General features: G+C 43.4%; 1 protein-coding gene across 3 annotated transcripts in view; it reads right to left on the bottom strand.

Moving 5' to 3' along the window:
• Positions 1 to 735: 735 nt before the first annotated feature.
• The window catches only part of EIPR1 (EARP complex and GARP complex interacting protein 1), a 59423-nt gene continuing 44382 nt past the window's right edge, over positions 736 to 15776 (bottom strand). Inside the window, exons 7-10 of one of the 3 annotated variants that reach the window (XM_079970007.1) lie at positions 14337 to 14504; positions 12325 to 12489; positions 12206 to 12229; positions 736 to 1059 (exon numbers count right to left, since the gene is read on the bottom strand). In XM_079970007.1, coding sequence (XP_079826133.1) covers positions 885 to 1059; positions 12206 to 12229; positions 12325 to 12489; positions 14337 to 14504 — 532 coding nt within the window. In that variant the 3' untranslated portion in view covers positions 736 to 884. Of the gene's footprint in view, positions 1060 to 5724; positions 5791 to 12205; positions 12230 to 12324; positions 12490 to 14336; positions 14505 to 15776 lie in introns of all 3 variants that reach the window. The other 2 variants (XR_013837026.1, XM_079970008.1) reach the window with 2 other exon arrangements.

Below are 15776 nucleotides of genomic sequence, written 5' to 3'. Positions count from 1 at the left end.
CTGACTAAATTAAAGTTTAGTATAATATGCAGAGGGACGCAGGTGGCGCTGTGGGTTAAAGCCTCAGCGCCTAGGACTTGCCGATCGAAAGGTCGGCAGGTTCAAATCCCTGCGGCGGGGTGCGCTCCCGCTGCTCGGTCCCAGCGCCTGCCAACCTAGCAGTTCGAAAGCACCTCCGGGTGCAAGTAGATAAATAGGGACCGCTTACCAGCGGGAAGGTAAACGGCGTTTCCGTGTGCGACTCTGGCTCGCCAGAGCAGCGATGTCACGCTGGCCACGTGACCCGGAAGTGTCTCCGGACAGCGCTGGCCCCTGGCCTCTTAAGTGAGATGGGCGCACAACCCCAGAGTCTGTCAAGACTGGCCCGTACGGGCAGGGGTACCTTTACCTTTACCTTTATAATATGCAAACAAAGCCTATGTCTATTTGTTTTAAGAGACAGAAATGTTTTAAGACACAATTTGGTTCAACCACAAACCTCCACTATGGAAACACTTAAGTGAAACTGAAATAGTTTACTTTGGTGTGAGTGTATTGGCAATATTCAATTTGTTTCCCTAAATATTAAAAATAATTACACGTAGATGCTCCCTTTGGGTTCAACTAATTCATATAGGACAACACAGATCACACAAGGAAATTTGATAGCAATATTTTCTTCATTTATGTGTGTGTGTGTGTGTGTGTGTGTGTGTAATGTCAGCTGCAAAACAAGAAAAACAGTTTTTTTAAAAGTGATTTTCATAACAGTTCTTTTAATTTTCAAATATTTACACTAGAGGGAAAAGGGTTGATATTCCTTTCATGACACTTATTTGAGAAATGGAGTATTTCCAATTATCAGCCAATATTGAGATAATGAAGCTGAAGAAATGTGAACAGATTTATAACAGTATGTGGTATTTAAGAGCTCTGGGAACTCTGTTAATAACAAGCCGTCCATCATAACTTAACGAGGCAAATAGCCATGGGTCGGCTGAAGACCATTCCACCGCATAGACACTGTCTTCATGTTCTTCGTAGGTAGCTATTGTGCTGTCCTGAAGTGGTTCTTTAATCCTAGAATTTAAAAAGAGGAAAAGGAAAAAAAGCAAGTGATTGGAGCAACTCTGATATATAAAGAGGAGTGTGTGTGTGTGTGTTGTAAAGCTCCTCCTCAATTGTGCAGGTTTAGGGCGGGAGAAGAAGCTAGAGGAACAAATTTAGCAGAAATAATGTTGTACTCATAACACCTGAGGAGTCGCTGCAGATGTCTTCACATCAATTTTCCTGTGATGCTACATACACACACACACACACACACACACACAGCCACTCTTAACTACAGAATGATGAGCGTACCTACAAGAGCTAAGATGTTAGTATATGCCTGTCTTGAGAGGCAATGGAGAGCACCTCCAACCACTGTGTTAGCAGCACCGAGGTATGAGGGTCTGGCTAGACCAGTGGTGGCCAAACCTGACCCTCCAGCTGTTTTGGGACTACAATTCCTATCATCCCTGACCACTGGTCCTGTTAGCTAGGATGATGGGAGTTGTAGTCCCAAAACAGCTGGAGGGTCAGGTTTGGCCACCACTGGACTAGACAATAAGGAGTGGTGGGAGGCTCCAGCTGGAACACCCCCAAAATTGCCTCAGAAGAGGAAGGCTCAGAGCCAGGGAAGTGGTGGTAGGACACTGAAGACAGGACAGAGGATGAGGGGTGGGGGGACACAGAATGGTTGGATGCCAAACAAGCAACAGGCTTGTGTGTGAGAGAGGAAGAGGCAGAAAGCACGGCAGATGTAAGACAGGCAGCTGAGGAAGTGGGGGCTGAGGCTGCAACAGATCACAGGAGCCTGCTGGTCCTACTGTATTCAGCTCCCCTTCCCCCTTGTCTCCAAGGACTTGGAAACCTTTGCATGTAGCAGAACGACGAGTCCAGAGGTTGCACGGGGGGGCTCTCCCCGTTGGAGTTTAAGACGGCAGGGAAAACAGCTGGACAGGGAGGAGACTTAGGGGAAGGTGAGAGGCACAGATGGTCAATTCTGGCAACTGATTTACTGGGGCAACTTACTTGCCCCGTAAGTTTCTCTGTTTGTATTCTATTTCCTTGAATAAAAAATCACCTTTACTGCTTGTCTCTGAGTCTCCATGCTGACCTGCAGCTGAACCAGCCCTGACTTCCCCAGGGCACAAGCCTGGGCAGTGTGTAAGGAGCTAAGAGCTGGCTAACATATTCATTAAGGAAGATCACAGCAAACCAGCTTTTCTTTCTCTCCTTCTCCTCAACCCACTTCTTTCTGGAAAACATTGTTTTAAAAAGTTCCCAGGTTGTGGCTCTGAGAGAGCTAAAATACAGGGTATTTTAGTGCTCCTTCCTTCCTTCCACAGAAGATGTTCAAACATGGATGTCGTGGTCACCAAGGTCAGTACCAGGTGATGTGAAGTTCACCTGACCTGCACGATTAGTCAAGAGAAAAACTGGAGGTGCTCACTGGCTGCCACACTGGCAAATAACGTTGGTACCCTGAAACTAAGGCTAAGGAATGAGTATAGGTATTTTCATTACGAGATGCAGAAAATACGATGGAGAGGATATTGGGATGGAACATCAAGACTAAGACATTCTCATGAAGCTAACGGTGCAAAATATATTAGGAAGTGGATACTGTTTTTTCATTTACTTGGGATGTTATGGAAGTGCCCCTCAAGCAAAAATGTGGAAGACAGAGTACATATGTGGATTTTTAGCACAGAATACCCAGTTACATATTGCACAGAAGGAATGTGCTGCTTATTATATGATTTGCGCCAAGGGAGTGGGCTCCTGCTCTTGGCCTGTGTTGCGCATTGCTCAGCAACATCATTATTTAATAAATTTATATACCGCCCTACACACGCAGGTCTCAGGGCAGTTCACAGCATAAAATCAGAATATAAAAACACAGAATGCATAAATTTAAATCAGTTTCTACAACAAAGAGGAGGGATAAAGAGAACCCAAGGCAACCTTGCAGCTAGTTCGCCTCGAGAATAAAAACAACAAATTCCTGAACATGCAGGACTTTTCCTTGATCAGGGTGTCAGAGGGGGAGGAGAGACAGCAGGACTAGGACTGTCCTCCTGCTGGGTAGCAAGGGCAACCTGACTCCTCTGTATCGGAGTCTGCGCTCACACGGTGACTCTCAGCCTGTCCTAGAAGGGCCTCCTTCTTCTGACCCCTGCTTGATCGCTCATACCTCCTGCTTCTAGCACTTTCCACCTTGTCCCTTCCCCATACTGCTCTCCAGTGTCCCACCACCACCATCCGGGTCTAAGTCATCTTCTGTGTCATCCTGGGGGGGGGGGGAGCTAGGGCTCTAGGGCAGGGGGTGCCCACCTCATCCAGCCAGCCAGTCCCTGACATAACTCAACATCCTGTTTGTGCTGCTGGAAGGCGACAGGAGCTAGAACGGCTGCTTAGTCAGCCACGACAGCCAAGTTGCAAACGGAAGGTTAAAACTGAAATCACATCCCTATTGCTGAACACTGGCAAAGCTAGAACACTGATGCTTCGCTGTGGTTTCTGATGCTTGGCATCAAGAACCAAATAAAATAATCCCAATGCAGTAGCTATGGAAGTGAGAGCTGGATCATAAAGAAGGCTGATCGCCGAAGAATTGATGCTTTTGAATTATGGTGCTGGAGAGACTCTTGAGAGTCCCATGGACTGCAAGAAGATCAAACCTCTCCATTCTGAAGCAATCAGCCCTGAGTGCTCACTGGAAGGACAGATCCTGAAGCTGAGGCTCCAATACTTTGGCCACCTCATGAGAAGAGAAGACTCCCTGGAAAAGACCCTGATGTTGGGAAAGATGGAGGGAAGGAGAAGGGGATGACAGAGGACGAGATGGTTGGATAGTGTTCTCGAAGCTACCAGCATGAGTTTGACCAAACTGCGGGAGGCAGTGGAAGACAGGAGTGCCTGGCGTGCTCTGGTCCATGGGGTCCCGAAGAGTCGGACGCAACTAAACGACTAAACAAGTAGCTATGCAACAGAACAAGGAGCAGCATGAATGTTAAGTATGCATGTGAGAGAAAATCAGTTATGCTTTTTTTTAAAAAATATACTTTTTCTTTTCTTTTCCTGGAGGCTACGTCTATTTAGTCTCCCACACACACCATTTCCAGATCTGCTCTTCAGCAGACGCACCTGGCTGACGTGAAAAGTTGGTCACGTCCCCAGACGGCAATGTGCCTCGTGCAGTGCTCACCCACTTATCTCAGACTCCATTATGCCAGAGATTTCAGACGTCTCTGAATAAGCAAGGGAGCAATGGATGGCACACGCCCCTATCAGGGGACATAGCCGACTTTCAGTTAACTAGGAGCTCGGGTTAACCTGGAGTTCGATAAACAGGCAACAAAGGAAGCTGCTGGCTTGCCCCCCACTTCCTTCAGGCCAGAGGCAATGCACAATCGGATGCACAAATGTTTTGTGTAACAATTAAACAATTAAGTGGTGGAGAGATGTATGCTAAAGAATGATATACCGCCTTAGCAGAGAGATCACGGTTGTGCATTATCTGCTCCACTCGGCTATTTATAGTCCTCTCAAATTGTTCTGTCTTTTGCTGAATCTCCCTTTGGGGATTAAAGTATGCTGGTAGCAGGCAGAATGGAGAAGAAGCCTCTCCCCGCCCCCTTCTTTCTTTCTTTTTTTCAAGTGAAGACCACACAAGACTGCACTTCAGGAAGACACAAAGGGCTTATTTTCTGCCAAATGTTGCCTAAGCTTCAGAACCTTGCTGCTGATGGAACAGAGTGGCAACCTATGATTTTTCTCTTGCCGGAACAATAATGGCATGCAAATAAGCCTGACGAAAACTTTATTTAAGAAACCGCAAAACTGGGACAGGGCAATCAGAGTTTCCCCTTCTGGCACCACAATGCATAACACCTTTAAGGTGTTAAAACCCTAAACAGCCTCGGTCCAGTATACCTGAAGGAACGTCTCCAACCCCATCGTTCTGCCTGGATGCTGAGGTCCAGCGCCGAGGACCTTCTGGCGGTTTCCTCATTGCAAGAAGCAAAGCTAAAGGGAACCAGGCAGAGGGCCTTCTCGGTAGTGGCGCCTGCCCTGTGGAACGCCCTCCCATCAGATGTCAAAGAGATAAACAACTACCTGACATTCAGAAGACATCTGAAGGCAGCCCTGTTCAGGGAAGTTTTTAATGTGTGACATTTTAATGTATTTTTATTCTTTGTTGGAAGCCACCCAGAGTGGCTGAGGAAACCCAGCCAGATGGGCGGGGTACAAATAATAAATTATTATTATTATTATTATTAGGCAGTAATATGCTACTTGAATGACTGAGGAAGCTCTACCAGCCTAGCCAGGAATTGCATCTGGATCCCACCCTCTCTTGGCCCGCAGGCGACCATGGTGGGTGGTGGTAGGTAGGCTCAAGATTTCATACCAACAATAGACAAAGTTTTATATATATGAGGGGCTATCTAGAGATGGTGGGAGGGTTGCAAGGGGCTACTGGGAGGAAGAGGAAATTGCCAAAAATTACTTCCCTATCATTTCTGCTGACAGAAGTCTTACCCGCTGCTAAGCAAGACCATTAGATACAAACCCACAGCTAATGTTCAGTGGAGGATAAGGCCTTGTCTATTTCTTTCTTTAAGGAAAACAACAACAAAAAACCAACAACAATTAAGCCAGTAGTCAAATATTGGAATACATATTTTACCTCACCTTTTCATCCATGAAAATCCTCAATAAGGTCATCTATCATATGTCAACTCAGTTTACCTCTGTAAACTAATCAAAAAACAACACTTCAAACTATTCAGGTTTTATTCATAAGCAGATGTGCTGAGCCCTTGATAATTTCAGTTGCCTTTCAATATCTTTTTCAACTTTTTTTTAAAGATAAATGACCATAAATGTACACTGTATTCTATATTGTATGTGCCCATATGGGAGATTTATAAAACATTACAATGCTTGCTCACTGCTGGAGGGTAGTTTCTTTAAGAAAAAATACACACACCTTGAAATGAGATAAACTGTGTTTTTCTGATTCTGCCATGCAAGTCATCGTAGAAAAAAATATATTTGGAAACCAACATTTATACTGTTCTCTCAATAGGCAAGGATGATTTGACAGTTTCCTGAAGGATATTATATGAGTGCACACAAATAGCATATTAAAATATTCCTCAAGTTAAAATATTTATCATATTTATTTTATAGGAGTTACTCTGCAGTTGTAAGTGTTTGCAACATGAGTTCTGCAATGCTTCAAAGACTGTTTTCAGATTATGACCAGATGCAGACTGCATGGCTGCGCCATCAAAAAACTTTTTGCTCCCTGCTCTTGCTGTTTATCATCAAGCCCGACGAAGAGTCCTGAAGAACTCAGAAGTTAACACATTGTTTTCTGACATACTCTTTGGCCTATTAAAGTCTTAATATGGATTTTGGAATGAATTGCTGAATTTGCTAAGCACTAGTATCCAGATCTGAACCGAATGAGAATTAATAAACAACAACAGCATACCAATAAACAGGGACATAATTCACATTTAAATAATGTTAAACGCCTTTAGTGCAACTTCGTCTCATACGGCACACAGATAAGAGCGGCATTTCATATGCAATTCTTGATCCAGGTGAAGTTTTAGAACTATGCCTAAACAGAGGAGCAGTTGGCAAAACACGTTGTCTGCAAGCAATCAAGGGAGAGAAATTCCTGTCCTTACCAGAAACAAACAAGAGGTGTCTCAGTTGGTCCATGCAAGTGTACTGTTGCTGATTGGCTAGCCCTGAATGTGAGTTGGAGTGTCTAACCAATCAGCAACCACACACTGCATAACACTGACTGAGACACCTACCTAAACTGCCATCTCCTGTTGGTTTCTGTTAAGGACAGGAATCCACTTCCTCCCACAGTTGCAACACAGTAGTGGCCAGCAGTTTCAGCTCGAAAACTGCCTAACTAGCCATTACTGTCATGTTAATCATGTTTTCCTGTTTATACTATATATGATCCTGTTATAACTCTAAGCCTACACTATGCTATTTTTTTAAATTAAAAAAATGTTAATCAAAGTTGGATTCTGCAACCTGCATAAGTTATCCAAGTTAAGCAAATCTGTATATTTGTATATCTGAAGGAGTGTCTCCAGACCCATTGTTCTACCCGCACACTGAAGTTCAGCGCTGAGGGCCTTCTGGCGTTTCCCTCGTTGCGAGGAGCCAAGTTACAGGGAACCAGGCAGAGGGCCTTCTCGGTAGTGGCGCCCACCCTGTGGAATGCCCTCCCACCAGATGTCAAAGAGAACAACAACTACCAGACTTTTAGAAGACATCTGAAGGCAGCCCTGTTTAGGGAAGCTTTTAATGTTTGATGCATTACTGTATTTTAATATTTTGTTGGAAGCTGCCCAGAGTGGCTGGGGAAGCCCAGCCAGATGGACAGGGTATAAATAAATAAATAAATAAATAAATAATAATTATTATTATTATTATTATTATTATTATTATTTCATTCTGCTTCTGGTAATATTGGGAAGGGGGAAAGAACTACAGTATTGCTACCACCCACACTTCAGGGTCCTGGATTTCACAGTGTATTAAGGTCTAGAAACTTGTTTCAGGTTTTTTTTAAACCAGCTTGAGGTTCTCAGCATACTGAATAGAAGTGTGTGTGTGTTTCCTGCATGGAATCGGACACTATGTGAATAAAGGAACTGCTAGTATGTTGATATGGAGATTCTTTATCACAGAAATAATGAAGAACTTTTGGGGGAGAGCTGGCCTTCTCAACCATGGGAGTCACAACTTCATTCTCTCTGTGTCTAATCTCCTTTCACAGAGTTGTTACAAGGATAAAATGTAGCAAAACCCACAAATGCTCTTATCTACATTGAGAATATGCTAGATTGCCTAGAAAGCTAATGTAAACTGGGTGCTTGACTACACAAGAGAACTGAACAGCTGTGGCTCTTGCATTTGTAGAGCAAGTATTTTAACTGGATCATTTAACAAGCGGTTCATTGCCACGTACGAGGCCCATGCAACTCCCAAAAAAGTTACGCCAAACAAAATCTTCAGGCAGTAACCTGAAGAATCATCTCTTTCCTGCTTCTGAAGAAGTTAAGATTTTCAATCTGATCCATAAAAGGCATGAACACTGGAATATTCAAATTAAACACATGTCAAATCACATCCTACTCCTAATTCTAATTTGATTGCAGCACTACAATATACTATATGTTGATATTTAAGTCAATCCTATTCTGAAAAGTCTTGCAGGGAAGACCTTTTATTCCATTAAATGCAACAAAACGTCACAGTGCAAAGCGGTCTGGTTCAGTTTTCCAGTTATGTTTTCCAGGGTTCGGCCCTGAACCTGGATGTCCAGGTTTTGATTGTGTCCAGGAATGCATTTGCAGAGCTAAACTTAGTGCAACAACTTAGCCTGTTCTGGAGATGCCAGAATTGGCCATGGCATCCCATGTCCCACTTAGACAGTATGTCATTTAGACTGCCATAATACACTTCACTCGGAGCTACCTTTAGGGACTGCCTGGAAACTGCAACTGGTTCGTATTGCTGCAGCCAGACTGTGGACAATACTGGTGATAGGAAACTTGTGATTCCCATGTTAAAAACCTTCGCTGGCTGACTGTCTGCTTCTGGGCACAATTCAAAGAGCTGGTTAGGATGTTCAAAGCCCAACACAACTTAAAACCCATGGATAATGGATTTTGGGGTATAACATTGAGTATGATGCCAGGGTAAAACTGTGGAATGAGAGTATAAAATTTACAGCATGTACCACCTTAAGAGAGAATATAATGAAAATTTTGTATCGCTGGTATTTGACACCTGTTAAACTGGTGAGAATGTACAGGATGAGTAGTAAGACACGTTGGAAATGCACAGATAAAGATGGAGATTTTTATCACATGTGGTGAACGTGTGAGAAAATGAAACAGTTTTGGGAACAGATTTATAACAAATTGAAAAAGATATTTAAATACACTTTCCCGAAAAAGCCGGAAGAAGAGAAGAGTTTGGATTTGATATCCCGCTTTATCACTACCCGAAGGAGTCTCAAAGCGGCTAACATTCTCCTTTCCCTTCCTCCCCCACAACAAACACTCTGTGAGGTGAGTGGGGCTGAGAGACTTCAGAGAAGTGTGACTAGCCCAAGGTCACCCAGCAGCTGCATGTGGAGGAGCGGAGACGCGAACCCGGTTCCCCAGATTACAAATCTACCACTCTTAACCACTACACCACACTGGCTTTCCTGCTAGGCTTGATGGGAGAGGAAATAGAAAAAGCAGATCAAAGGTTATTTATGTATGCTATGACTGCTGCCAGAACTTTGTTAGCCCCAAAATGGAAAGTACCAGAATTACCAACAATAGAGGAGTGGCAGACGAAGATGGTTGATTATGCGGAACTAGCAAAATTGACCTGTAGAATCCGAAATCAGGAGGAATCAAAATTCCAAAAAGATTGAAATAAATTCATGGAGTACATAAATAATAACTGTAGAAATCTGAAGACTCTGGCAGGACTGAAATAAATCTTACGATGTAGATAGGATTGGATACAATAAGAAACTGTGGAAAAGTAACTGACATAAGAAAACCTCTTGAAGGGAGGGAAGGAAGTCAATGCTCAGCAGAATGTGGGGAAAGAATGTGGGTAAATGATTGTTGAATTTTACTGTATTTTGTTTGTTTGTATTAAATGAGACACCAATAAAAAGCACTTTTTAAAAAAGAAAAAAAGCCCAATACAACTTGGGGATGGCGTATTTGAAACATACGAGCCCACTGAGTTTTAAAAATAATTGGGGTATGCTTTTTGCGTGTGTCTTGCCAATACGTGGAGTGCAATTGGCAGGCAATCAAGAGAGGATTTTTTAAAAAGCAGCTACTCCAGACTCCAGGGTGTCTTCCTAAAGGAGGTCCACCTCGCCTCTTCTCTGGTGACCAAATAAACAAAACATGTTTATTTGATACATCATGAATTGCCTTATTTTATGTCTTCGGAATTACATATTTTACTGTTGCTGAACAAAATTTGGAGGAACAGTGGGCTATGAATGCCACAAATAACTAACTCTTCCATCAATGAATGGCTTAAAATCTGGGAGGGGCTGAAAAGCTCCTGGAGAACAGACTAAAAGATAAAATATAAGAACTAGCTGGAGAGCTGGAATGGCTACAAGGAGGCAGCCAACATGAAAAGATGTTAAATGTCACCACAGCAAAGATGATCCAAATGTTCAAGAAGAAAAGATGACTGCCTAGGAAGCTGCGCTTCTGAGAAAGAGTTAGCGCTTAAGGGTGGATAATGAACCAAGCGTGTCAAAAATGCGATGCTGCAGCACAAAAGGCCAATGCTATTCTATTTGTGCAGCTATGACAGAAGTGTTGCTTCCCAAGGCTGATAACCTTGCTCCGCTTATCGCTAGTTAAGCATCATCTGAAGTACTGCAGTTTGGAGGAGAGCGGCAGTTCAAGAAGGTGGTTGACAATTTGGAAAGGAGTCACAGGGAAACCACAAGCATGACAACGGGTCTGTGGAAGGTAAATGACATGAACAAAGTCTAAAGAAACTGAGCAGGTTTAGGATAGTGAGCAAGAAGGAGGTGGTGGATGCAGCAGTAGATTTCCATTATTTAAAAGCCTATGAGAAATGAGACGAGAACAATTGTTTACCATATCCATGGGTGAACAGGAGAGAAGTGAGGTGTTTAAAAATGGCAAGAGACCTGGGGTGGGGGGAAGAGACCTATTTGTTAAAAAAATGTTCACATAAGCAACAACCTGGGAGATACACAAGCCTCCTTCATGCATTCAAAATAACGTGTGTGGGCACAAAGTGCATGCTCCACCCCCACATGGGTGGCACTGTGGTCTAAACCACTGACCCTCTTGGCCTTGCTGATCAGAAGGTTGGTGGTTCGAATCCACACAATAGGGAGAGCTCCCTTTGCTCTGTCCCAGCTTCTTCCATCCTAGCAGTTCAAAAGCACACCAGTGCGAGTAGATAAATAGGCACCGCTGTGGCGAGAAGGTAAACAGCGTTTCTGTGCACTCTGGCACTCGTCAACGGTGACCCGTTGCGCCAGAAGCGGTTTAGTCATGCTAGCCACATGACTTGGAAAGCTGTCTGTAGACAAATGCCGGCTCCCTCGGCCTGAAAAGCGAGATGAGTGCCATACCCCATAGTCGCCTTTGACTGGACTTAACCATCCAGGGGTCCTTTACTCTTTCTTTCTTTTTAACCTCCACTCCCAACATCCCCATCCCCATCCACTCTGCCCCCAACCTTTCCATGCTAAGGGGAAAGGTCTGAAGGGAGGGTTGGCAGGTGTGTAGCCAAACATACTTAGAAGCCACACATGATGAGGAAGGCTGTATTATCAGCTCAGATAGAAAGGTTGGGATGGAGTGGGTGCACCACTGGAAACTGGGGGGGGGGGTTCGTCACACAGCTGTCCCCCTACACATTTTACATCTGCACATATTCTTTTGAAGAGATTAAGACGTCTATCGTTTTTATAGAACTGGGAGGAAACTATTAAATAGCTTAGAATGAAGCTTCTCCAAACAAACATTGCGTTTTGCTAATATTGTGTAGTTGCTAATAATACAGTCCGGAAGTGATACTCTCCATAAGTTGATTACACACACACACACACACACACACTTGGGATGCATTAGTGACTTAAAATGGTAAATAGTCATGAAGTGAAAGCTTCTGCTGGTGCCCTTCTCCAGTTCTAAACATGCACACCCATGCTACCCGAAAATCCCAGGAGTCCTCAGAGCAGTGCAAAAGGAAGCATCAGAAGCCCACTGAAATATTTTTGTGTGGTTTTAATGTTGGTGCCAGTTTTTCAAGAGGCCACCAGTATTTCAGCTGGCGCAGAAATATAATTTGCGCTTCTCCTGAAATGCCCATCCAACCCACATCACAAAGAAACAATTCCATGGAAAATGAAAAACCTGTCCCCCTCCTGTGTAATATGCAGGCCCATGGAAGCCATTGGCCTCCCTTTGACTTCCATGGGCTTTAGATCCAAGCCAGTGCTACTATATGACTTCAGAAAGTGTGTGTGGGGGGGGGGGAGGAATAAACCTCCAGAAAAGTGACAGTCCACAACCGTACGAAAGCTAATGAATTCAGAGGTTGAGCTACTTACCGTTTAGGTGTGTACACAAAAACCCTACAATCAGTAAAGAACATTTCATCAACCTAAATGACCGCTAGACCTCACACAAAATGTTATGTCTGTTAATTAAGAGCAAATTATTTTCTTACTTGTCCTCCTGGTGGTCTTCCTGGTCGCTAAGTTCATCATCATCGACCAGGTGCCCAAAAGGTTCAGAAGAAATGGATACCATGTTGGAAAGGATGACTCTGCTGTCACTGCTGCCTGTCAGCACTAATTGGTCATGGGAATGATTGTAGCGGACGTTCCAGACCCTGAAAACATCAACCCCACCACAGAATCAACCAGTTGAACTACTACCTAAAGGACGCAGATAGAAGCATGTTGTACAGCTTTCAAAATGACAAGTCAGTTTCCATCGATGGATTGCTGAAATCTATTACCTGCTATCGAACAAGTCTAGATATTGAAGGATGTGGACAGTATACCAACTTTTCTACTCTACGAATAGAAGGAACTTCAGTGTTTGAAAGGATAATTGTGCTCACAGTGTAAAAATATTGGCTATTGTCCAATGCAACTGAAAAACACATATGGGATGTTTCAGTCATAGGATGAAAGACATATAGTGAGTTTTGAACAGCAACAATAAAATGCCACTGATATTGCCTCTCTAATAAAGTGCTTAGGGACCATGTTGAGAATCAGAGGTGCAGGTTGCAAGGATGGGATAGTGGCAATCCCCCAGACTCCAAATTCCATCAGCCCCAGCAAGCATGGCCAAAGTTTAGAGGTGATGGGAGTTGGAGTCCAGCAATAACTGAGGGCCACAGGTTTCCTATCTCTGTACTTGAGCATCAATAAGCTGAATACACTGGCTGTGCTAATTCGAGAAGTGCAACTCCAGCTTGTAGTACAATGTCAGCCCAGTTGCTTGTCCCAAAACCACTGGACTGGATCCAGAGATCTGTGAGAGATCTGGAATGCTCCTGCTGGCAACAAGGGGAGTGGATATCAGCAAGTCTCTCTCCTACCTCCCTTCCTCCCCATACGGTGAACGGAAGACCCTATTGGATCAAACCCTTTCCCAAAATAGAGTAACTCCTTTTGTTCATGGAAGGACTGCACATTTCATTCCAATGTAACTTGCTGCTCCTACCAGCCTAGAGAAACAAACATACACTGTTCTTTTTCCTGGGCCGGATAGCATTGCTGCCTTTCCTGACGTATTGGGTAAGCACAGCAATAGCTCTACAATGTTATTTCTGTCTGGGACTGGGCAACTGGGCATTAATGCACTGCAGTTGCCCTGGAGGCAAGTAGCAAAAGCAATTCACGTCAATACCTGGATGAAGCCTAGGAGGGGGATTAACAAAAGCCTTATCTTTTGCTCCTACTTTTAAAAACTTTTTATTTCATTTTGCAAGGCCAGTTCTTTACAGAACCGACCAACAAGTTATAAGGAGGGGGAGACCCAAAAGCCCAAATCCTGCAATGGAAGTTTTTGCTTATTGTTTAAACACAGCATGCAGATATTCCGAAGACAAAGCATTCCCCCATAAGCAAAACATGGATTATTTATTAATGTGATAAATTGAGCCCAAAGTTACCCCAAATCTGTGCTGGGTATGGTTAAAATAGTCCATAAGACAAAGGGAGGATTAACGCTATTAACTGAGTTCTCGAATATCATGTTAATACCAAATGTCTCCAGATTTTCTGTTGTTCTAATGGCTTAATAATCTCAGTAAATAAAGATGTTTCCACAAAGTTGCCTCTTCGATGCCAGTGCTGAAGTCGCTTCAGGGCCCAGAATTATTTTGCCGCAGATGCTGCCACCCTAAAATCTATGAAATCTGAACAACACTCTGTCTCTTGGCTATATAGAAATCTTTCTACATTAATCTTCAACAAAAGGGAATCATTAATCTCTGCTGTAGAAACACATTAAAACTATTTTACAGTACGGACAATACCTTCCTAGAAAACAAATCAACATTTGCTAGCTTTTAAAATATTAAAAATATTTGTATTCTGCTTAGAGGAAAGAAAGAAAAAAAATTATCTGCAGCACCAGCTGAACTTGTTTGCATGGTTTTCAGAAAAGAACAATTAGCAGATTCAATTTGATAAATCCTTCACCCAAATAAATTCACTTTACCAGTGGGAATGCTCTTCCAGTGTCTTCACTGGCTCACTGACGTTTCTGGTGTCCCAGAATTTCACCTTGCAGTCATCTCCGCAGCTAGCCAGATAGTACTGTTTGTTGGGATTAAAATCTAGGTCCCTCACCAGCTGTCCATGAGCATTTTCTATACAATATATTTGACTGCAGGAGGAAAGGGGTGGAAAGAAAAAAGAGGCACATCAAGAAAAGGCAAATAGCGAAGCCCAGCCACAGCGCTAATAGAAAACAAGGGGCATGTTTGCACTGCAAATTAATTTGCTTCAATTTAGGACAACAGCAACTTGCTGCGTTTACTTTGGTGCCAAGTGCTGGCATATTAGCTCTGCTCCTTTGAAATTACTTCTGGGGTTAGAACAGTATGTCTGCGAATAGCCAGGTTATTCTGGGGCAAGTAGACCGGATTTAGGGCATCACAGCACATGTACAGATAGTTACAGTGGTGCTTCAGTCACTCATTCTCATTCTCATTCTCTCTCTCTCTCTCTCTCTCTCTCTCTCACACACACACACCACCAGCATCACCTCCAACACCACACAGGCAGCTGGTGCTGGGAAACATCTGCCTTGTCATTAGAATCAAGCCACCATCTTGTCCTCTAACACATCAGCAGCATCGCTGAGATTAATACCAGTGCCAAAGCCCACCTTCCACATAAGAAAATTTGGGGTGCTCTAGTGAGCTCACAAATCACCACTCACATAAGATAAAAGGCAGAGGTGTGCCACAGTGAATTTAAGGCAGAACAGGGACTGCATACAGCTACCTCTTACAGGCACGGACTCTAAATAAACATATTGTTCAATAAGTACTTTACCATCAGCTTGGTTATGTCTTTTCCCCTCAACTTCCAGTTCTTGGAATATGTGCCATCAAAGAGCATGTAGCCAGAAACAAACAACTACTGTGCGCATGTCTTAAGTTTTGCAGGCAATATATTCCAAACGAACGTGAAATGTATATTGTAGGCCGCATTGCCTACTATTGTCTGGTCATGGGACCATCTGCTTAAAACAGTGCCACCACATTTTCTTCTCTGAAATTCATTCATCTGTTTGTGTATTTGCATATTTATACATTTATATTCCCCTTCATTGGGTAATACCAGGGCAGTTCACAACAATGCATATTAAAATGCAACGAAACATAAAAATCACCGTAGAAACAGTGATTCTACTAAAAGCTCAGCATGAATAAACAGCAAATTCCTGGGTGAATAAAATGGTCATGTCAGGGCTTGCCTCATTTTGGAAGAGGATTCCACAAACTGGGTGCCACAACAGATAAGGCCCTCCCCCCATACGTTGCAAGATGAATCCCAGCAGGCTATGGCACAACCATACGGTTCCCATCTGGAAATCTCAGCATATGACCAGGTGTATAATATGGGAAAAGGGATAAGGGCATTTTGTGGC

This window comes from Podarcis cretensis, assembly GCF_951804945.1.
Source record: "Podarcis cretensis genome assembly, chromosome: 3".
Classification (NCBI taxonomy): domain Eukaryota; kingdom Metazoa; phylum Chordata; class Lepidosauria; order Squamata; family Lacertidae; genus Podarcis; species Podarcis cretensis.
Note: the sequence above shows the minus strand (reverse complement) of the source record. Positions and strands in the feature narration are given on the sequence as shown.